Source organism: Setaria italica, chromosome V (genome assembly GCF_000263155.2).
Source record: "Setaria italica strain Yugu1 chromosome V, Setaria_italica_v2.0, whole genome shotgun sequence".
Classification (NCBI taxonomy): domain Eukaryota; kingdom Viridiplantae; phylum Streptophyta; class Magnoliopsida; order Poales; family Poaceae; genus Setaria; species Setaria italica.
Window position 1 is genome coordinate 43,041,062 of NC_028454.1, and position 23,088 is coordinate 43,064,149.

General features: G+C 44.4%; 2 protein-coding genes across 4 annotated transcripts; both read right to left on the reverse strand.

Annotated features, from left to right (window-relative positions):
* Positions 1 to 2,972: 2,972 nt before the first annotated feature.
* Positions 2,973 to 10,785, reverse strand: LOC101754900 (tyrosine--tRNA ligase 1, cytoplasmic). Of its 3 annotated transcripts, none has more exons than XM_004970728.4 (12): positions 10,489 to 10,785; positions 10,183 to 10,370; positions 8,716 to 8,875; positions 7,633 to 7,916; positions 7,415 to 7,511; positions 6,966 to 7,071; positions 6,667 to 6,749; positions 5,983 to 6,128; positions 5,396 to 5,501; positions 4,591 to 4,650; positions 3,504 to 3,569; positions 2,973 to 3,321 (listed from the first exon to the last, which is right to left on the reverse strand). In XM_004970728.4, exons 3-12 carry the CDS (start codon positions 8,866 to 8,868, stop codon positions 3,319 to 3,321), a joined length of 1,104 nt encoding a protein of 367 aa, XP_004970785.1. In that variant the 5' UTR covers positions 8,869 to 8,875; positions 10,183 to 10,370; positions 10,489 to 10,785; the 3' UTR covers positions 2,973 to 3,318. The 3 variants fall into 3 exon arrangements, with proteins under 3 accessions (XP_004970785.1, XP_022682227.1, XP_022682226.1); XM_022826492.1 differs by lacking the exon at positions 10,489 to 10,785 and adding an exon at positions 9,665 to 10,042 and having other exon boundaries at positions 10,183 to 10,478; XM_022826491.1 differs by lacking the exon at positions 10,489 to 10,785 and having other exon boundaries at positions 10,183 to 10,478.
* Positions 10,786 to 16,035: 5,250 nt separating this feature from the next.
* On the reverse strand, positions 16,036 to 19,925 carry LOC101754500 (F-box protein SKP2A). The gene is made up of 5 exons (XM_004970726.3): positions 19,772 to 19,925; positions 18,410 to 18,734; positions 17,044 to 17,392; positions 16,835 to 16,976; positions 16,036 to 16,729 (listed from the first exon to the last, which is right to left on the reverse strand). The coding sequence occupies exons 2-5, from the start codon at positions 18,667 to 18,669 to the stop codon at positions 16,341 to 16,343; spliced, it is 1,140 nt and encodes a 379-aa protein (XP_004970783.1). The 5' UTR covers positions 18,670 to 18,734; positions 19,772 to 19,925; the 3' UTR covers positions 16,036 to 16,340.
* Between the last annotated feature and the right edge of the window lie 3,163 nt (positions 19,926 to 23,088).

Consider the following 23,088-nt stretch of genomic DNA (forward strand, 5'->3'; position numbering starts at 1 on the left):
AGGAATTAATTATGTTTCATGTTAATGTGTTTCCCTTTCAGTACGGTAGAGGAGGGATTCTCCTTTCTGTGCCTAAAACATGGCTCCATAGCATTCACCCTGGTATTTCTTTTTTTTTTCCTTTTTCTTATAACTAGGAGTAGTTCTTTTATGCTCTGTATATCGGTGAATTTGCGAAGATGTAAATCTTTCAAGCATCGGATAAAAAGCTAATAATGGATAGGGTAACATCTTAATTCTTAAGGACCAAGTAAACATTGAAGAACGATGCTGATAATTGTTGAAGAGGGAGGTTCGTGAAAAATTCATACATCTATTAAATTTGACAAGATATTGGCTAGCCTTGACATTTTTCCAAGAGACAACCTAATGTTCTAGAACACCATCTTTTGTGGCAAAGAGTCAAGGTCATTGTAGAGCAGAAGAGGCATGCATGGGTTTTCCATGTTTTCTATACCAAGTCATGAAACCAAAAGCTCACAAAGAAGACTCAATGGCCTTGAGATTTTGCATGATTATTAAGGTCGTACGTGTACAGTCAGAGCATTGTTTGTGTCGCTGCACGACATTTTGTATTGCAGGTCAGGTCAACCAAGGCTACATGACCCGGTCTCGTCCACCCACAGAACGTTGAATAGAGATACTCGCTTACACATGATCCTATTACTATCCATTATTTGGTGGTGTGTAGGCTCTCCATATTCCACTACCAGACCAACAAAATCACAAGTACTTAGGCTGCCAATGACCTTTCCTGAGTTCACCATCAAACAAAGGGACCTTTTAACAACATCCCCAATTCATCCACATTCCAAATATTCCATCCAAGTAGCATGCATGAGTATCATGCAAGTTTATCACCTGAAATTAGCTTACTATAATCTCCTTTCACTCTCCTGAGTGTGAACGGCGGTTTATGCTGGGGATTCCGGTAACCAGGCCGCCATCACCCGTTGCTTTCATCCTGTGTGCTTTGGAGTGCAAAACGTTGGGCGCCATCGGATGGAATATGTGCGTGCCCCTGCCGCCACTAATGCTCTCTTGGCTGTTGGCTTTGCAGAGCAGAACGTTAGGCAGGCACGCCCGGAATGTCGTTTCGCATGGCGTCTTTTGACTAATTTCCCACCCCAACTTCTTTAGCTCTTGCGGGATGCTGCCCATGAGGCACCAATCATTTCAGCCCCAACGAAAATTTGCAGGGAATCCAACGCATTGTTGCACTTGCTGATGGTGAGGTATGGCTCTGTGGTTGTGTGTCAGTTATGTTGCTTGCTTGCATATGCATGCCGTGAGGTTGTGCCGTGGCACTGCATTCGACGCAACGGCACGTTGCATTGCATCACAGAGAATCTAGTAGCTCTATTTCGTACACGCTGGTCTGGTGCAATAATGCGTGTGTACATCACGCAGCAACAACGGCTCGTGAAGGCGTTGTCGACGACAGCATCTCAGGCAGGACGGTACTGATAATGCAAGTGGTGGCCATCTATCTTTAATTATCATCTCCTTCAGTTGTTGTTGTTCGAGGATTCAGAAATCCTTTTCCAGGTGAGATGTAGCAGAGCAGTACGCCAGCGATGAACGCAACGCAACGGATCGATAACGTTTTCGCCTCCCCGTCACACAGGAAGATAGAGCCCCGGCCGCATGCAGTCTCACGGGGACGCCAACGCCATAGCTAGGCTCCTAGGCCAGACACTTGTTTGTCGGCAGAAGCAGGCTCCGTGCACTGGCATGCATATGGACGATTTGGGCGACCCTTTCGGCCGGGCGTTTTGTCTGAAGATGGCGATGGACAACCGGATAAGAGCAAGCAAGATGCCAAGATCGACCGGGCGTGTCGTTTGAAGCGCATGCGTGGAGACTTCTCCTCTCCGCTCGTCGATCTTTCCGTCGTTCCGGCTGATGGCTGATGACCAAATGAACTCCGGCGGATTGGATGGAGTTCATCCATATCTGGGATCTCTGCGGAGAATTGACCGTGCTCGCTTGTCAACCGCCCAACAAGTCGTCGACAGTGAGACCTGTTCAGATAGAAGAAGAAGAAGCCACAAGGCACTGGTAGCCACGAATCAAGTCAGCAGCGTAGGAATGCCAATGCTGCAAATAGTCGCACGGACGACCATGCATCTACAGTCCAAAACAAGTGTTTTTTTTCCTTCGGGACAGTGGTTAATCGGTAGGTCCATCATGGAAACGACGGGGTCCAAGCCATCAATTGTTCAATTATTAGGTGTCCCGGCCGGTTTTTCGTGTCAGCAACATGTATGCCTTTAGCATTCAGTGACTCAGTACGAACGATATCAGAATCGAATCTTGTAATTCTTATTACGATATACTACGATACTATCAAGCCAAAACAATATTAATCACACATTTTGTCCTAAATTTCATAATATTCTATACTATATGAAACTTCCATACGACCTTATATAAAATTTCATAATATCCCAATCCTATGATAGTGCATAATAATTGATATAAATAACTTTTTAAATAATTTAATTGTAATAAAATATTGTTTAAGTTAAAATACATTGAGAATAATATGAATAATCCCACTTAAATTTTCCAAAAATCAATTAAATTAATCAAAATTCTGGTCCTTTGGGACGGACTCTTTTTTTTTTAAAAAAAAATGAGTGCAGAGCGCTTTCCTTTTTCAGATAAGCTCGTCGATCTGTGGTAGGCTACCAGTAGATCTGTGGTAGCTCGGTAGGTAAGGCAGATTTTTGCGCCGGACAAAACAAAACGGCAAATCATTTCGGCCCATCAGAGTGATAGTTTGGTCCCAAAATATGAGTATTATTTACTTTGCCCCAAATCAAACACTTACAAAATTTATAAAAAAAGTTATAATATCTACTGAAATATCAAAAAACAAACTTGAAAATATATTTCATGATGAATCAAATTATCACTATTTGATATCTAAATATTTCCTATAATCCTATATTGTTTGACTTAGGACAAACTTCAAAATCCTTATATTTTGGGATAGATGGAGTAGCAAATAATAATTTACGTTACATATTCAGCCTAATAATAATATAGTAAATAATTTACATACTGAACATTCTACATCTCATGTGTTTGGAGAAGTAATACCCAAAGAGTTCAAGATGCTTGCACTAGACCATCTGGGAGGGCTTCTGCTCCCAAAACGACTGAAGCTTTAGGGAATATTATTTACTACGGCATAAATAGCTCCTACAAATGAAGGTTCCCGCAAGTCAGAGAAGGCATAGCCGGCTACCAAAGGAGCCCTTACTTTGCCTGCAGTATATAGCATTTTTCCTCACTGGTGGAGCAGTAGTATCACTGGCAAAAAAAAAAAAAAAGGAAACCGCATGATGATACTATATGTAGTTAACACGATAAAATGTCATAGAAAAAGAATTGCATCAGTCTTAATAGTGAAAATCATGATTGGTATACGGTTTACATACATGCACTAGACAGTTCCAAATAGATGTGAAATAGTCAAGGACAAGTAAACTTACAAGACTGGCAAACTCTTTGTTCTGCATCTGAATTTTCCGTATGTCTGCAGTAATTTGATCCTGAAACTGAATTTAAAAGGTAGTAAAAATCACAATAAAAAAATATCTCACTAATGTGCTGCAAGTTGCCTAAGTTGAATAATTTTTATTATAACATATTCAAACTCTTTTGGGCAAGTTTGGTTCCAGTAATGGGTAAAATGTTATGTAGATTACTTCACCATGATATCTTATAATTTCTTTGGGAGATGGCAACATTTTCTAACCAAACACACCAATTTATTTACCTGCCTTGATCGACTCTATGGTAAGTCTCTGGTCACGAGAATTTTAATTGTTCACCAAATTGGTTTGTTGTTTTGGAGTTATTACAATTACAATACACGTTGCTGTGGTTTCATTCCATTGTCTTTAGACAGCGGAATACTATTCCAGCACCTACATTATCAGATGCACACAGGCAACCCTTAGAAAGCCGAAACGTGTTGTGAATTAGCACTAGCAGATCACTCCAGTGCCAAAATTTAATTTATCTATTTTCACTTCTCCATTAACTTCTGTACCTCTATTTTTCACATTTCTCCCTATAAGCATTCCTTCTAGTAGTATGACAAGCATAGTAAATAATGATTGGAGATCGATCAAGAGGCCACCACAACACAACCCTCACCAAAAAGGAAAAATCTGCCAACACCCTATGAAGAACCCTGAGATGGGGTAATGGATGTGGGAGGTGGACCCAGCTTTTACGCATCATGTATGACACATAAATAGCAGAGCACATTAAGAAAATTGTTGGACCTAGGGGCTAATGCAGAATCATGACATACATCTGGTGATCATTCCGTTTTGGCTAGTATGATACAGATTGTGTTGGCATAAATAGTACAAACCTTGAGGTTGAAGTTGTATTGTATTAGTCAAACATAACAGTGTAAAAAATTGATTCAGCTGTTACAATCATTAGACAGTAAATTCACCTCATTATTCTGAACTTGAAATACAAGAAGTAAATTTCAGCAGCAGCAGCATAAATGTAACCAACATTAAAATACATAATTCTGGTAAACAATGATTAAGAAATCACCTTGGGGGCAGTAATTAGAGCTTGAGCTTCAGTGCTGCTACGGAAGAACTCGCCGACAAGCTTGAAGAAAGAGCCATTTGTTAAAAAAGCGGAGATTAGAATATAATGTTACTTGGAATACGAACGAGTATTTTAAAATAAATCACAAGAGCAAACATGATGCCCAAACGTAAACTCCTTTCGGTTAAAAATATATGTCCATCTGGACTTTCTAAGGAAATAAGGCAGGTGGCAAATTGTAAAATGAGCCTATTGCCTAACAATCGTTGTTATTATGTTTGTTTGTATGTTTGCTTAATTGATTAGGCATATTTATGTACGGGCGTAAGAAGGTGCCTGAGGTGATGGACATGGACAAAAGATGGACGAACTTGCATTTGGAATTGGAAGGATTAACTTAAAAGGTCAAAAATACTACTGAACTTTACAGGCGAGCAAAAATACATTAGGTGAATTATTTTTTTGGGAAAAGACACTTTCAATTTTCTCTTTCTTGTCCCCATAAAAGATACTTTAAAAAAATGTTTCAACATCTGTTAGCATTGTAATAAGGCAGCCATATATAACAGACTGTAAAAGTTCCACTGATTCTAAATCTCTTGATATTTATTGACAAAAGATCAAATATCCCAGTGCATTTTTTTATCTAAACATTCAAAATGCATTTAGATAAAAATAACTATGTACCCACAACGAAATGAAAGGTGCTCTTACCCGAATTATGTAGCTAGTGATCCTGGCATATACTTTCATCATATGCCTTTGGATATTATTTAAAGAATAAATCTAGGAGAGCAACAGTTACCTCTAATATGTTGTTTATTGCTTTTTGGAGAGCCAACTTAACATCAGTAGAATCAAGATCTCCACTTTCGTAATCAACAATAAGTTCCTCCATGCTTGAAAATATCCTGTACAAAGGTAACCAAAACAAATAATTGCAGAAAATGTTGAATTATAGCACCTATATTTGCAGCACTATAAGAACTGTTACCATACAGTTCTTTAGCTAAGTTGATTTACAAAATAGACCTTTCACAAACAGGTTGAAGCAGAAAAGCAGCAGAGGAAAGGTTTTAAATTCCTTTGTCACTCTTGGAGCCTGGAGATAATGGAAGCATCGCAATGATTGTGTTTTCAATGGTGTCTCCCTTCTCAGGAAGTTAAGAGAAACAGTGGATGAAGCTCATCTTTGGTGCCTTGCTTTGCTGGTTCTAGATTGTCTGTACCTCATGTGTGGCACAACTGTATGTTTAGTATAGGTATGTTGGAATGGGTCTTTCTAACATACCATTTGTATTAGGCCCTCTTTCCTTTTAATACAAAGACACGCACCTCATATCTTTTAATACAAAGGCTGCGTTTTTTTTAGATTGAGTGAGAGAACATTACTTGTTACTACCATTCCCTTCCTTCTGAACAACCTCCAAGTTTCCAAACCATGGGAAGGCAACAGACTTTATGTACTCCAAACATGGGTTGTATACTGCTACTCTCGGAGGGCAGAAAGCGCTACTTATTTTTTCATTTACATCATCCTGCAATAAACAAAAACAATAATATAATTGTAGAAAACAGTGGTCAGCTAAGCTAAAAATTAGCCCAAAATAAATATAAATATCATTGCCCACCAAAAGGCACCTTTTAACTTTACAAAGTGTAAACAACTCTAGTGAAGCCAAAATCACAACAGTTTAAGACAAAGCTCTTACGCAGAACATGAATTTTCAGTTTCATATTAATCGGCAATTTTATGATACAACCTCTTAAAAGTTCCAAAAAAAGACCCTTAGGTACTAGCTTGTTACATGAGCTAAGAGAGAGAATATTGTTTGTTTCGACAGTGAAATACTCTAGGAGAGCCTTAAGGAGCAATACAATATTTTTATCCTCCATATTTCCAAGATTTATATAGGCTCAATGCTCACATAGAAGCTTCATATAATAACCAATGTGCTAAAAGAGGGAATTTCGTGTCTCCAAAACTCATGAATTAAAATAGTTTGTGCAAGTTCCAGATTTGAAATGCAAAAGAAGGCTAACTATCTGCTGCTGTTTGATGCTTAAACTAGGTACCTCCTCATCTAACATGAAGATGGTCCGTCCTGGATCTCTCTCATCCTGGAAGTCAGGATCTTCTAGTAAATTAGGTAGCACACCTGTAAGTGAAGTTAAGGATATATGACATGACATATCACCATTCCATAAAGTTGCAGTTTTCCCCGTCAATCCTCCGAAGACCCAACTAACTCATTTCCCACCATGAACAAGGTAAAACATATATACCCCCCCCCCCCCACCAAAAAAAAAAAACACAACCACCGCAACAACAAAGAAAAATTATAAATATAAAACACAGGTCTGAGTACGGATACGGTGCAGCAAAATAGTTGGTTTATTCTCCTTAAATATGTCATCACAATAATCTCTAGCTAGCATGATGGTATTTCGCTGATCCATGCTGAATAGCCATACATCTGCCTGCAACAATAAAACCTAAAGGGTTCAGTTTTTCATGTACTGTCAACATTATACAATCAGAATCTGATGAAACTGAATCTTGTTTTCCATCACAAACAAGTATGAGACAACAATGATGGCAAAAGCTAATGCAAATCTGCAGACTGATAAACATGTGGCCTACTTGGATGACTAAAATTCTATGCTTGACTTGCTTGGGCAATGCGCATTGCCTCTGAATTGTTGGCTGGTTTTGCAATTAAAAGAGTCTAAGCCTAATTTCTCTTATAAGAGAATAATAAAACAAAAGTATGGCAAATGCTATCTAAAAATATATAATGAAGCCATTAGGGAAAAACCCAACCTTCTGGCATAAAACAGCAGCAACTTGCATACAGGGGTAAATTATCTCAGCAGCAGGCAGCCTTTCTGGCCCATATGGTGCCATATAAGAAGAATAACTGCAGCAAAACAATAATAAATAGACTTGTGTAATACACAAAAGTGAGAAACCTTTTGACGATGGAATGAACAAGTTTAAAAACTAGCAAGTCAAAAAAAGCCTTAAATAATAGGAGATACCTTGCCATTCTCTTCATGGTGTATTTTCTTGAGACATCCATAGCAAGTGGCCAGTAATCAAGCGCACGATGATTCAGTTCGTCTGACAACCATTTGATATCTACTTTGTCTAGGTACATGCCAGCTGCTTCCCACATCGCAATATTATAGCAGCCAATGGCCCGTATTTTATTTAGGTCATTACCAATCCTAGGGTGCCGCTGCAGAAACCAATCTGCCATCAGTATTTTAACTGTACAACCTGCTGTAACCATTTTATTGACATATATCGTCTTCAATATACCCTGCAAAAATGAGAACAGGCACACTTGTGATCAAATTGCTCAATAATAAACAGCTTGCACTGAAACATTTAAAAACTAATGGCCTGCATGAAAGGTAACCAAGTCATACATATATATTTTATATTAAATATTGGCTTCAGACCATAAACCGACTACAACGCTGACATTGGTGCAGGAATGCTTCTACAGCACTGAAGGCTAATAACTAAAACTTGGAACTTAAAAGCATGTCGTGCATAGCGTATTTCTAAGGCACGCCAATACTGCAAGAAGAGGCAGGGGTAGGGTAACGTTGTTATGGGAGGAAAGCAATGAAAGGGGCTTGAAGAACATAATGCTGCAAACAATTGGCTTTGGATAGGAGCTTTATGGAAATAAGCAATTCATATGCAAGAATCATATATAGAAATAAGCTTGTTAAGCTGCGACAAATACCAAGGGTAATATATTAGTACTCTATATTTTTATGAACATTTTAGGTTTATGTGCCTCTTTACGGGTTCGTCTCTAGCCTAGCCAAACTTATTTGAGACAAAATGCCTGTTTGGTGCTGTAGTTGTTTTTTTCTTTTTGCAATATAAAAATAACTTTATAATTCTTTTGGATCTTATGACACATCAATTATGCATGTAAATTGAAACTGTCTAGAAGCATCAATGTTTATGGGATTTGCATTAAGTTTGGCTGTACCGAGGATTGTCCTATGGGCGGAGTAGTAGAGTGGGACTGTAGGGATTGTCCACATCCGCACAAAATCAATTACTAATGCTGCGGAAGGGGTTCTTTTTTGTTGCTATACCTGCTCTATGTCCATAATTGGGGATGGCTCAAACCAAACATAACAGATGGGATCGAGCTTCTTCTTTAGCATTAGGCATAGCCCATCCTCATAAATGCACTCCTCCCCAATGCTCCTCAGAACTGCAAATCTTTCATCAGGTCTCATCTCCATGGTATCCCTATAGAATAAACACCAGTTTCACATGTCATTACTACATCTTTCAAGACCACATTATGAATTTGATGCAAATATATGGTTAGAAAATACAAGCTCAACTAGAGACATGATTGCAATTTGAACAGAATAGTTAAAGTGCAGAGTAATGCAAATTCATTAGCCATCATTACAACTTTTTGGCAATCGCAGACCCAGAACTTCTAGGACGATGAATGAAATGAACAAAGAAGGGCACCTTAGTAAATCAAAGATTCATAAAAGATTAAAAGCAAAATATGATGTTCAAATTGTTTAGACTGGAATGGATATCTCTGGAATAATTTTTATAAATTACAAAATAATTAAGCCTGGGATAGGAGTGCCTGGAAAACAGCTATTCATGTGCCTAAACCTTGATTTGTAGCTCTTGTTGGGTTTCAACTCTAGCCTACCCCAACTTGCTTGGGACTGAAAGGCTATTATTGTTGTTGTACAAAATAATTAAGAAAACAATATTTTTTTAGTTGACGGATCATTTAGATTTTAAATTCCCTATCCCCCCACTCCCTGTCTATCAATTAGTTGTGGTGCGGGGGTTTTAGTTGAATTAAAAGATAACTGGAAATAAACCAGCATTAGTAAAGGATTGGACAGACAAGAAGAGACAATGCCAGAACAAAACAATAAAAGCAAGTTATGGTTCATTTAGCACAAACAAAAGAGATCAATAAATATAAGTCTTGGGGATTGATCACCACTCTACGCCAGTTCAATAGTACAAGGTAGAGGCAAAACTGCGAGAACCAAGTACCTTGGGTTGGCACTTGGGGTGCCGGAAGGAGACCTGGAGCCTGGAGGCACATCCAGGGTTTTGAGTTGGGGTGGTCCAACTTGGCATAAACTTTTTTAACAACACAAATGTAATATGCCAAGCTATACAAGTATAGAATTTGCCAAAAGCGCAAAATGATACATCAATAAGGTGTCTTAAAAAAAATTAAAGCAAACAATCACATCGGAAATTTGCCTTGAAGAAGTTTACACATCTACAGTAGTTCAAAGAAGATTACACTACAATACTACTTCTTATCAGGATTATGTCTTCTCATGGCCATAAATCTGATCATCTTCACTTGCTTTGAAGATACAGATACGAATGTGACTAACAATCATCCATCTTCATGTTCCACTGTACAATACAAATGCTCAATGTCTCAATTCCCCGCTTAATTAATACATCATACCCTACCCCCTACGTTTCTATTTTGGCTATGTATATAATCTTAACAGTAAAAGCAAGTTAAAATATCATAAGATGCTGCAATTCACCTCTCGGACAGTCCTTAATCGGTCTTAGTCTCTGTCTCTATCTCTGCGAGACTGTGGAGGTTTGGTGCCCACCGCTCAGACCCTGTCGACTGCCCTCCTGCCGCCCTGGCGGTGCGAGGCTAGTCCGCCCTAGTCCGGAGACCTGTGCCGACTTCCCTGGATCCTGGACCTCCCGCCGGTGCACGCGGCTAGGGTTTCGGCGTCGAGGAGGGGAGTCGCATGCGGACAGAGGAGGAGGGTACTCGGGGTTAGTTTTATTTCCGTGCCTAGGCCCAGTCCGTTTGAATCACGAAATTCGGCCCTCACCGTTTGTAGCGACGGTTGAAACTTGCAAGGACTCTCACGCGAAATTCCTTTCCTTTTGCGCATCCCCCGCACGGGTCATGAAAGGGTTGGTTGTTCTCGCTCTCGGGCTATGATTCTTTTGGAAAAAAGTCCTATTCACCCCCGAGATCATGGGTTGAGTCCACGCGTCTGGAGCAGAGCAGGCAGGGCCGAGCGAGGCGGCACAACGGGGCTATGGATTGGCGGCCAGCGGAACGTGGCGGCAAGTAGGCTCGCGGAGGGCGCGCATTCTCGACGGAAAATGCCTCCCTACAGCTTGCCGGCGAGCACACATGCGCGCTTGCCTCATTTTGATGGATTCTTTTTGCTTGCTTAGACAGATTGAGGATAAACGATTGCTAATTCTTCGACTGAGAACAAACGATGCTGATTCTTGGATTGAGAACAAACATCCGATGATTCTTGGATCGAGCATCCAAATCAATCCATGCACGGATTTAATGGGAGCGAGCTTGATGGACAAATTGGTAGCTTGGGTGTTTACTTGTGTGATGTTGCAACCGCTGCCCTCGTGCATCAGAGAAGGATTAGGCCATGGATCGATGGATTTAGTGCTAGCGCGAGCAAGAAGAAGGAAGCAAGGATTAGGTATGACTGATGAGCATGTAGGTGGCGCGTGGGTGGTGTTCTCCGGCGTCCGCCGCCCACGCCCGATCTTCTTGCGTCGCGCTTGCCCGATTCTTGCCTGCTCTTGTTTTGATTTGTAATTGGAGAGGTCGTCGGTGGATAGGCCAAGGAGGAGGAAGTTGAGGCGTTCTTGGAGCCCCGTCGAGTGGCACAGGGGTCCACATGCGCGGATGGCCGGCATAACTTGACGACGACGGCAAGGGAGTCCTTCATGAAATTTATACGCAGTGGAGGAAATGACATGTCACCACATTCTTTACCATGAAAATGAATCGGTTTCTTCTCAAAAAGCTGTTCAGGACTGTTGGCATATGCGAGATCATCTTCTGGGGTAGCTTGGGTTTGTGAGCCAGCACGGGACATTGGATAGATGAAGTAAAATCCAGATGATTTCTAAGAGATTTTTGTGCCTACATGGTTTAGGTAAAACAACATCCAATTAGGGAAAGGGAATACTGGAAAAGAAATCGCTAGTCATTCTGAAATTATAAATAAGTTCAGGTTGCAACATATAACATACACAACAACACTAACAATAAAAAGAAAAGGAAAGTGTAGAGGTGTGCACAATCCAGTGGATCCATGGATACGCTAGCTTACACTAGTTTTATTCAACGAAGCCTGCCTATGCATATGGTGTGGAGAACTCAAAAATCTCGAACGGATTTTATGGAATAAAAACTGAATTATTATATAGAGTTTTGCAAACAATGAAAGGGACACCGCTCGATACAATAAATGCCACATCATGGAAATCATGGGCACTGAGATCATATGGTGAGGCAAACATCCAAGCTACATAACAAATGCAACTATATAAAGTATGGTTGTGTTTTGCAAGTTAATGGACGCCGATTATCTAAAGATGGGGTGAGCAGCAGGTCAGGGATGAGCGCACGGGAGATGGACCGTCTCCCTCTAGCGGCTCCCGCCGGACATAGCATCCAGTCTGCCGAGGTGAGGGAGTGCGTCACCTTCACACCAGCGCGGAAGGGGCGTACGCCGGTGGCGGAGGGAGTAAGGGGATCGGTGCCGGAGCTGAAGGCGAACTATGCGGCAGGAAGAAAGTCGGAGAAAATAGAAGAAGAAGAAGGGGAGGACGAAGCGGAAACCGAGGATGCGCATGGGGACAATCAAGGGAGGGACCGAAGGCGATTCTCCTACACGGGACGCCATGTTCAGGTAACCAATCAACCTCCCATAGCTCATCCTAGTTCTGTTACCACCCCCGACATTGCTTGCCTGCAAGATGTTCGACATATTGCATCTGAAGCTGTTGTGAAAGAGGGTGAAGTGCATAACGTGGGTGCAAGGCTAGGTCGGCGGCGGCTTACGCTGGCACCGAGACTGGCATTTTCATCTAAAAGAACTGCATCTAACAAGATGGTAGCACTATCTGTCCAGGTTGAGGAGAAAATAACAGAAAGTAACACTGACTGTAAACTTTTGGAGGAGGAGAAATGGTGTAGAAAGAAACACAGGTGGGTAACATATCTTCAGATCCTCTTCAAGGATTGCGGGAGAATGCGACAGGTTGCCATTTCTGGCCGTTGGCAGATTATGAGAGTTCTGAGGATGAGGAGGAAGAAGATAGCAGCACTGAATTCAGAAATGGAAAAATGATAGGGATTGGAGAGATGCTGTGAATCACTAGTGGATAATACAACTACCTCTAACTATGGAACACAGGAGAAGGAAGGTAGTCTAACACAAAACTTGGGAATTCAAGGAAGAATCAGAAGCAAAACGCTAAGGAATGCGACGAAAATCAAACCATGGAGTGGACCATTGCCTCGAAGAGAACATCCAAGGAAATGCTCACTAGGTGATATTTGGGTGAAAGACATCCGGGCAACGGCAATTCCAATGGAATGTAAGCGTCTAAATAAGTTCTTAGCAGATGAAGGAAGTGTCTCAATCGAAGTTGAGAGCTCAGTAGGAAAATGCTCAAAGAATATGTTAGTCAGTAATTGTGAATCCAAAAAAGAGCAAGAAATTCAGATTCAAAATCCAATCACTTGGGTGGGTGAGACTGGCTTTATCAAGGTAGGGGCCCATGCTGTGTTTCAATGCATTAATGGCCTAGGACGGCTCTTTAAACAGAGAGGGAAACCCAAAGATCTCATTCGCCATAATCATTCCAGTATTCGAAGAGGCATCTAGCTGGAAGGTTAAATGAAAGGCAGAGAGTTGGGTCTGGTAAATCCATCTCCTAGCACTCTCCAAAACATATCTCGGCCCTGACTGACAATACACAGAGAAAGGAAAGAGCTCCGGCGGAGGTAAGTGGAGAAGGAAAGATGAGGCGAGGCTATGGAGCAAGAGGAGCGACAGGAGCTAGAGCTGCCCTTGGCGGCAGATTGAATTGGGACCGGGTGCCGGACGGTGGGACCGAGTGCGGATGGTGAACAGAGAGAGGGCTTAAGAGGAGGATGGCATATAGGCAGTGGACACGCCATGACTGGCGGCAGGGAAGGAATAAGGGAAGCTCCTGGGAGAATGTATGTGGCTAGAACTGACAAATTTGAGATGGTCACTTCCAAAATTATGGAGGATGGAGAGGAAGGCAGGGTCCAGAAGGGTCAAGGGAGATTATAAGGGGACGTGGGGATGGAATAGATGGTAGGAACGCTCACAAAGGATAGATACACAAAAGGAAGAAGGCAAAGGGAAGTTGGGAGCAGGTAAACAACAAGAAGAGGAGAATAAAGGAAATATGAGAAAGGGTGACGATGAACAGAAGAAGGAGGCAGGAGAAATAGTAGGGATGGACGTAGAGATGACAGAAACAACAGTTGGAGAGGAAGAGAAAGGAGAGAAAGCAAAAGTAGGTATCAAATGCTCTAGATGTACAAAGAAGGGGCATGTGGTGGCAAAATGCACAAGTGTTGTTTATTGTGCCATATGTAACAGTGAGGAACATGTTAATCACAGATGTCCTTTGCTGAAACAACCAAGACCTATGGCACACGCTGTGGGTTATGCTATCCATAGGTTGGGTTTCTACCATATTCCACACCCCCCCTTTGCCTAGGGCAAGGAAGGACTCCAAAATGGCACTGATCAGAATTGGAGGAGGGCAGTTAACTAAGGAACAGGTAATTGCTCAGCTTCAAAGATTGTACTCTAGAAAGTGGAAATAGGAGTTGGAAGCTACTAAGGACAACACTTTCATCACTAAGTTTCCATCTAAAGCTGAACTCCAGAGGGCTATAGCTTTTGGAGGGGCTGATGTTAGAGAGGAAGAGGTACAGACACGACTGAGGCTTCAATTTGAAACATGGCATGAGAAGGAGGAGGGGTTTCTTCTGCCTAAAGTATGGGTAAGAGTTTTTAGCTTAAGGAAAAACTTGAGAGAATTTATGAATTTGTAGGCGGTGGGATCAATGTTGGGACCCACCCAAACTGTTGATATGAAAATGACCAGAGAGAATGATTTTAGGAGAGTATGTGTAGCAGTTCTTAACCACTGCTTATCCCATCACACATTGATGTGGTGATTGGGGATTATTACTTCGAATAAGAATTTCAGGTAGAGAAGGTGGGGACTGATGAGAATGGAGAAGAGGCTGTTTTTGACTGGAAAGGTGATGCATCAGGAGAAGGGGAGGGAGAAGCCAGTGAGGATAAGCACATGCAGGATGATCCTAAAACACTAGAGAAACTAGGAACTAAAAGAAGAAAGAATAGCAATGAACTTAAAGGAAAAGAAGGCAATACCATAGATAACTTAAAGGATGATCAAGGCTGGGTGCAAAAATAATCTCTGAAAGAGAAAGTTCAGAGTATGAATGACAAGAAGTTCTTACTATTTCTTAAGGAAAAGGCCAGGGAGATAATGGATAAGACTGTGGATAAAACTCTGGATGAATTGGCAGACAAGGTAATGAATGAAAGAGAGGATGGACAGGAGTCAGAGGGTAGTTGGGAAGAGGAAGAAGGAAGGGATGAAATTTAGAAAGCGACTGCTATTCCTGAATTGGTAATCACACCGACAAGGGTTAGTCTCCCGGTAGTTGGATTGGGATGAGATTATTGGGAGGCAACTCTTCCAATAACGATGAAAGTGACATTAGGATATCTCTATTAACTAGCTCTAACGACCCACCGATCCCGATGAAGGGAAGGAGAAAATCCAAAACATCATTTTAAATAATTTTAAATTGTACCATTATTTTTCTTTATAATAAGAGCTCTACAATACGAACCACTGCAACCGAGCCAGCCAACATCTCAAATGTGGGCGTAACCGAGCCAGCCAACATCTCAAATGCAACGCCCACATGTACGATACATATTTCTCCCATTATCTTGAAAATGATCCATAATTTTCCAGACAAACAAACTCCACAATGTCGCTTCTACAAGATCACCACTACAAAATCAGCAGTTGTGCCCGGACGTCCGATGAAAATTACCCTTTTGTGAGAGAGGTGTGGACAGCTGCTACAATAAGCGCGCGCTCTCTCTCTCGACCTCCCGGTCTCGGCCCTCTCAGCCCGTCGATTGCAATATTCAATTCACCTAACATGGGCCAAGAAACTCGTAACTAGGAGTGGTCCATGGGCTCATCCGCATCGCGGCAGGCGGGCCCCCTGTTGGTGGCGTCCTCTCTCGCCAAGCCCAACAACGCGGAGTCAAGGAGGACGGAAAAAAGGAGTGGTTTTTCGCTTTCGCCGGTGTCTTCGGGATCACACACAGCACAGGAGCCGTGTGCTTGGTCCGGACTCCAGTGTTAAAAAAAAAGTCCGGGAACGCATCAGCAGCAAGCGATCACACGATTCTGGCCCTGCTGGAGTTGCTCTCAAGAGAGCCAGGGTGCACGGCCTCCAGAGAGACCGGAAAGCATCGTTGACCACACCCCACAGGCCAGAGCCAAGATCTCGAAGGGAAAGACCACATAAACACTCCATAATTCTCCAGACAACAAACTCGACCCCGTCGCTTCTGCAGCCCAAGTTCTGGGGTGGCCGACACACGAACAGACACCACCTCCGACCGTTCAACGCGCGCAGTTCGCACACAGTTCCTACACAACACAAAGCACCTTTCTTACAACAGAGTCGATCACACACGGCTCTCCACTCCTCAGTCCTCACCGCTCTTCAACGCCACGCCAAACCACACCGAGAAACGCCCATGCCCCCTCCCCTCCACTCCCCAGCGGCTGCCTGATCCACCGGGTTTCAGTAGGCGTGGTTGGAGAGGATGGCACGGCCGGCGCGGTGCGGGTGGAGGGCGCAGGCGCAGTGCACGGAGGTGAGGCTGAGGCACCCGCTGATGTTGAGCGAGTGCCGCTCCGGGCACGTGTGCAGCGCCGGGAACGAGTCGCACACGGCCTGCACCGCCGGCGGGGTCAGCGCCGTGCACTGGCTGATGTTCAGGCTCGCTAGCCCGTCCCGGTCCCGGTCCTTGCCGCTGCCCCTCTTCGCCGCGTCCCAGCCCCGGCCCTGGCTCCTCACGCGGCTGTTGGCGGCCAGCGAGTACATGGCGCGGTCCGTGATGTTCTGGCAGTAGTACAGCCCCAGGGAACGCAGGTGAGGGCAGCCGTTCGCTAGCGCCACTACGCTCTCATCTGTATACGGAACAGATCAAAGCGAGAGTCAAGTTCCAAGAAACCAACAAAGTTGTGCAGAAATTCAATCAATCAAACACGGCAAACATCGATGAATTAGCATACCTGTGATGAGAACACAGCCACACAAGTCCAAAGCCCGGAGTTCAGGGCACCCTGACGCCAAGCTGGTCACTCCCTTGTCAGTGATGCCATCGCACCAGCCCAGGTTCAACGATTGCAGCTGGCCACAGTTACAAGCGATGGCCTGCAGCATCACAAAAGTAAAGGATCAATACAAGCTCATGCTAACAATGCTACAGCAAATGAAGTACCTGAAGCGCTCTGTCAGAAGCTGCCCTCACACACCCGCACAGATTCAGGCATTTGAGATCCTTGCACTGGCTACTGAGGAACACTAAAGCAGCGTCACTGAAATTGGAGCACCCGCTGATGTTGAGCCTTGTGAGGTGAGGGCACCCATGTGCCAGAGCATACAAGGACCTGTCACTAAGCCTAAAGCTTCTGCTGAGATCCAGTTCCCGCAGATCGTGGCAGTAGTTTGCCACAGCTTCCACACCACTGTCTTCGAGCTGAGGTTTGATCTGCCGTAGAGATAGAACTTGAAGCTTCGTGAATTTGTGAGCCAGAGATATCACCAAGTCATTCATGTGGTCCTGGCACCTGAAAATGACACTTTCTTTTGTCAATACAAACAATTTTCCTTCCAAGACACCAAAAAGACCAGGTGGTCATCTTCTAGGAGCTGTATTGCAGTAGTAGTAATAAACCAATACTCTATTTGTACCAAAACAAGAAACTGTAGCACAGAATATGAAACAATCTAAGCACAATATATCTCTTGCAAAATTCGTAGTCTAAAAGTATGCTGTCAAGGTTATATGGAGGCATATCATTCTAGGCTGCTTTTGTTATGTCAGAAGAACATCTGCACACCAGTTCTTTTTAATGGCAAAAGCTATGTCAATGAGTGAATCAAAAACCATGAACCAACGAACTAAAATTAGCACTTCAAAGTGCTATGTATGATCCACAACGAATATTGTACCGTACTTTGGTTGCCCATAGTGCCCACAGAATGGGAAGCAAGCAATCAGGAATAGTTCAAACAAGTTGTCAAACTATGTACCATGTGTGATGTTTGCCCATAGTGCCCACAGAATGAGGAACAAGCAATCGGGAATTGTTCAAACAAGTTGTCAAACTATGTACCATGTGTGATGTATCAGCATTTATGGCTTCATTTTTCACGTGTGTATATAACACAGTCAACTTCATTCCAAACAAAACGGAACATGGAATTCTCATGTTTGGAGTCAGCATCATATGGTTGACTGTATACATGATATGGTTGAACAGCAGCAATGAGTATTTGCGCCAAACAAGAAACAACAATAAAAACAAAGTGATTTGATGTATAGCAAGGTCTCCTAAAAAATCAACCCATAGCCATAGGATGGATACAGGTTACAGAATTAGCAAAGCAATGCTGCAATAGAACACTATGACCATATTCAGATTTGAAACGCATGTGAAACTGAAGACAGCATAACAACTAGTCTACTACTGTGTCCAAAATCCATGGTATGGGAGCATCTCCATTCTTAAATCAACATTTGATTCTGAAGATAAAGACATGTCAAACTAAAAAGGACATGACTGAAAGGAAAACTTCTTTACCATGATAGTGAAAGATTTGCAATTCCCCAACCTAACGCATCACGCCATTCCGTGCATACACCAGAGGCCACGATGACCATGCTATCATCTCCAACTAATGACATAATCCGCAGGAGCAGCTCCATGGGAAGGTCTTTCCAACCTGTCAAGCTGGTTTCGGTGCCAGCATTCTGAGCCTGCTTACTCTCCACACCACTAGAAACCATAAGAGTATCCAGCGAATTGTTCAATTCCCCTCCCAGTGGCTTCGTGCTATCCATAATTTGGTGCTCTAAGATAATTTGCAGAGCTGATCCTTCTCTGAGACTTGAAAGGCAACCTGAACCTGCAATCATAACGAAAATAATTAAGAGACCTTCACTGAACTTGTCATAGAACATTTACAAACTAAGAAGACTGTATGTAGCTGTAATTGGCAGTAACTGTCTTAGATGATTGCGAAAAAACAGCTACAAGATGCAGCATGTGCAGGAGATCATAGTGAAATTCCCAATGATAAGGTGACAGTATATCACTTATCTACTAAACAAACAAAGTTAAACCAAAAGGGAATAACACTAACACGCAGATGCAGGCTTGCACGACTAAGATATGATCAAGGATCTAAACATCGATTGCTCGAAAAACCAAGATCTTCAGGAGATCACTTCTGAAGTTTGTAAAACTAAAAGGAGCAAACTTATTATAAATAGTTGTATATCAGGATGGCAAATTGGCAACCTTCTGGCATGCGCATAAAGAGTGTGTTCGTCGCAATCAGCGACCGTTCAGTCTAAGATGGGTTTAGTCTGAAAGCCTATCGAAAGGTAGTCTGAAATGCATCCAGCTAAAATGTAGAAGAAACAGCAAGTTTAAGGCAGCACGGCATGTGCAAGGTGCCGAACCTTCCTTTAGGCAAAGTATCGAAATTTCCGGCAAAAACACCGGAGGCGTGCTTTGCAACGCAACGTTCAACAAACCAAAACAGGAAGCCAAAGGTTCGGATGATTCGAGGCCTGGGGGGAGCAAATCCACCATAGCCATCGATAAATCCCAAATCCCTGGGGATAAATGGTGGCAAATCCGGCGCAGATAGCACAGGGACCCACTGCAAGTATCCGGATGAAAGGAATATCCAAGAAAACAACACCAAATCCCCCGGCGTTGCAGAACTGCAGTAGCCTTCGCTCACAGACAGCCACATAAAAGGCCACGATACTACGGGTGAAAGGGGCCATAGATTCACCTCGGAGCCCCAGAAAACCACGGAAAAACTAGCCTCAGAAGGCGATCTCAGCATCAGGAGCAGGAATCGCAAAACAAAACCAATCGATCCGATTTCTTTCCAGAACAGAAAAAGACACGAGCTTGATTTCTGCTCACCTAGTAGTCCGAGAAGCGAAGAAGCACTAGAGCCTGCCTAAAAAACTTCACCCCAAATCTCGACCGAGAAGGCTCGGGAAGATAGTTTCAAGTCGCAGTTGTGAACTGGCGACTGGGTTGGGACGGGGCCGGGCGGGGGGTACTAATAGCAGGCGGCGGGCGGACACGCAACGGGAGGCTCGAGGAGGCCGACGCGTTACGTGGCGGGCGGGCGGCGGGGCCGGGCACGTGTGCGGTGGCGTCGAGAAGGCGACGTGGGGCTGGGCCCCCGGGAATTTTACGTTTAGCCCCCTGGTTTCGTGCTCTCCGGATGCGGGGACGGGAAAACGGGAGGAGTGAGTGCGCTGTTCGGCGCCGCCGCCGCGGCCCGAAAGGAAACGTCTGGAAGGATTCGGTTCCTCCTCTGCGGGCTTGCCGTTGGATTCTAAGGGGCCGGCTCGACGGGTATGCATTGTAAGCCTAACTTTTAGGGCAACAAAAGTTAGGAGGCGTTTGGATACGAGGGGCTAAATTTTAACAGTGTCACATCGGATGTTTGGATGCTAATTAGGAAAACTAAATATGAGCTAATTATAAAACTAATTACGTAATCCTGTGCTGATTCGCGAGACAAATCTATTAAGCCTAATTAATCCATCATTAGCAAATGGTTACTGTAGCACCACATTGTCAAATCATGGACTAGTTAGGCTTAATAAATTCATCTCGCGAATTACACTCTATTTGTGCAATTAGTTTTATAATTAGTCTATATTTAATATTCCTAATTAGCATCAAACATCTGATGTGACGGGTGTTAGACTTTAACATTCCGAGCCAAACAAGCCCTTCCTCCTCAAAACGTCCCATCTGATGTTTCTCCCTGCCGCTTATCTAGTTATCTTGATCGAGCTCGGTATCATCGTTATCTCCGTTCCGTAATTCTTCAAAGCACGGCACCTGGTAATTGTATTGCCAGAAGGTCCACATACCCTAAAGCTGAGGCCATCCGAAGAGCCGTCTAAATTCAATGAACTGAGACCAGACTGCATGAGGCCAATCATACCTTGGGTTGATTGATTGATCGCTAGAGCCAAACGACAACGGCAGTTCTATCCGGCTCCCTAGTGGCCACTGTCACTCACCACTCAACACTCACTGCCCCAACTAATTGGTTAGCTTGTCCTTCCAAAAAGATTGCCAATAACTTAATAAAGCAGGTTAGATTTTGTTTGCAAATGCTCGTCGTTTTGATTTTACACAGGATAACATTTTCAACTAACAGCAAACACAGCATATCACCTGATTAGTCAGTGTTAAAAAGCAACGTCGTTAAGGAGAGGACTGAATATAGAAAATTTTAAATAAAGTAATTTCACTGACAATCCGATCGAGTACATTATGCTGCACTGATACCTCCAGATGGAAACACAGCCGCGAAATGGGATCGTCAGCGCACTTGTCTCCTGCACTGGTCATGAACCTAGCCACGAACATAGCCCAGATTGGCTTTCACCCGCAGCTCGATCTCAAAAAGCTGGACAGGCAAGAACGTGTACAAAAGCCAAGCATCGCAGAAAATTAGTAAATTAGTAAGTGAACCAAATTGCATGGCATCTTTTATGATGGTAGCATGCATTGCCTCAACGTGCGGTCTTTGTTCGTTTCAAAAAAAAAAAGTGCAGTCTTTGAGTATGTATTGCTCAGGGTAAGCATCGGTTGTATTAGGAAGTATATATGTATTTTAGGATATATTTATCATTTTCTTGTACACTTGATGTATTCCTTATACTTCAAGCCATATTAGTCATATATATAGAGGCCACCCCCCTCATTAGGCTGTATGGTATTTTTCCATCTACTTCTCTACATGGTATCATGAGATTAAGATCGTGGGCCTCCTCTCCGCACAATCCTAGACGGCGGCGCCCCCCTCGCTGCCGCCACCCACCCTCCGCTGCACCTCTCCGACCACCCCCCTCCCCGACCGGTTCCCCAACCGGCTCCCCGCCCGGTCGTGCGCCATGTCCTCCGCCACCTCCTCTGAGTCTGGCGACACCACCGCTCCGACTGCTAATCCTGTGTCGCCTCCCGGTGCGACCCATGTGCCGCCACCTGCCACCGACGGCTCCTCTGGCGGTGTGCCCCAAGCTCCTCCTGCCGGTGACGCGCCCGGCAACGGCGGCGGTGGCTTCATTGTGTACCCAACGCCGTCGCCCGCCATCCATCCCTACGCCACCATCTCCATCAAGTCTCACGTCCCCGTGACACTGACGATGAAGTCCAACGCCTACTCCCGATGGGCGTCCTTCTTCAAGTCCATGTGCGGCAAGTTCGGCCTCAAGTCGCACATCGATGGCACGGTGGCGCCCCGACCCCAGGACCCCAACTGGGATCAAGCGAATTGCTGCGTCCGCTCATGGTTCTTCGGCTCCGTCGACGACTCCGTTCTCGACCTCACCATGACCGATGACGATCAGACCGTCCGGGATCTTTGGCTCACCATCGAGGGCCTCTTTCGCGCCAACAAGCAATCCCGAGCGATTTTCCTGAGCCACGACTTCCACTAAATGACGCAGGAGGCTTCCTCCATCGTCGAGTACTGCAGCCGCATGAAGACTCTCGCCGACACCATCCGCGACGTCGGCCAAACCGTTCAGGACTCCCAGCTTGTCCTGAACCTCCTCCGCGGCCTCAACCCGCGCTTCTCCAACACCGCCGACGACATCGCCAACTCCTCTGCCGGCTTCCCGTCCTTCACCCAGGTGCGGGACATGCTCGCCATGAAAGAACTTCGCCTCGCCAATGAGGAGAAGATCTCTAACTCCACTGCCCTCCTCGTCGGGACCTCCTCGTCTTCCAGCTGTACAGGTGGGTATCGCTCGGCGTCTAGTTCTGTCCAGACTGGCGGCGGCGGCGGCAAGAAGAAGTGGCCAAAGAAGGGCGGCGGCAGTTTCCAGGCGCCCCTTGGCGGCGGCAGCTATCACGGCGGCGGGTCCCCATGGCCCACTAGCCCGTGGTTCTGTTTCAATCCCAGGGCCGACCCCTACGATGCCACGGGTTTCCAGCAGGCTGGTGGCAGTGGGGGCTGGCGCGCTGGCGCCCTGGTCTCTCGACCCCCTCCGCAGGCTCACGCCTCCTATGCCCCTGTTCAAGCACCCACTCAGGTGTCAACCTGGGACCAGGCGGGTCTAGTCGCTGCCCTGAACCAGATGGCGCTGCAGAACAGCGGTTGGGTGGTTAACTCAGGTGCCTCCGGCCACATGTCATCCTTGGATGATATTCTTCTTTCCCGACTCCCTCCCTCTCACTCCTCCATTACCGTCGGTAACGGTCAC

Excerpts from the sequence above, each read along its gene's own strand:
- LOC101754900 (XM_004970728.4), bottom strand. The coding sequence starts at position 8,868 with ATGGAGATGAGACCTGATGAAAGATTTGCAGTTCTGAGGAGCATTGGG. Across the intron at positions 7,917-8,715 it reads CAATTATGGACATAGAGCAG|GGTATATTGAAGACGATATA; the intron begins GTATAGCAACAA and ends TCATTTTTGCAG. Across the intron at positions 6,750-6,965 it reads ACCAACTATTTTGCTGCACC|GTGTGCTACCTAATTTACTA; the intron begins GTATCCGTACTC and ends CTTCACTTACAG.
- LOC101754500 (XM_004970726.3), bottom strand. The coding sequence starts at position 18,669 with ATGGATAGCACGAAGCCACTGGGAGGGGAATTGAACAATTCGCTGGAT. Across the intron at positions 17,393-18,409 it reads GCAAATCTTTCACTATCATG|GTGCCAGGACCACATGAATG; the intron begins GTAAAGAAGTTT and ends TGTCATTTTCAG. Across the intron at positions 16,730-16,834 it reads TGGCTGTGTTCTCATCACAG|ATGAGAGCGTAGTGGCGCTA; the intron begins GTATGCTAATTC and ends TTCCGTATACAG.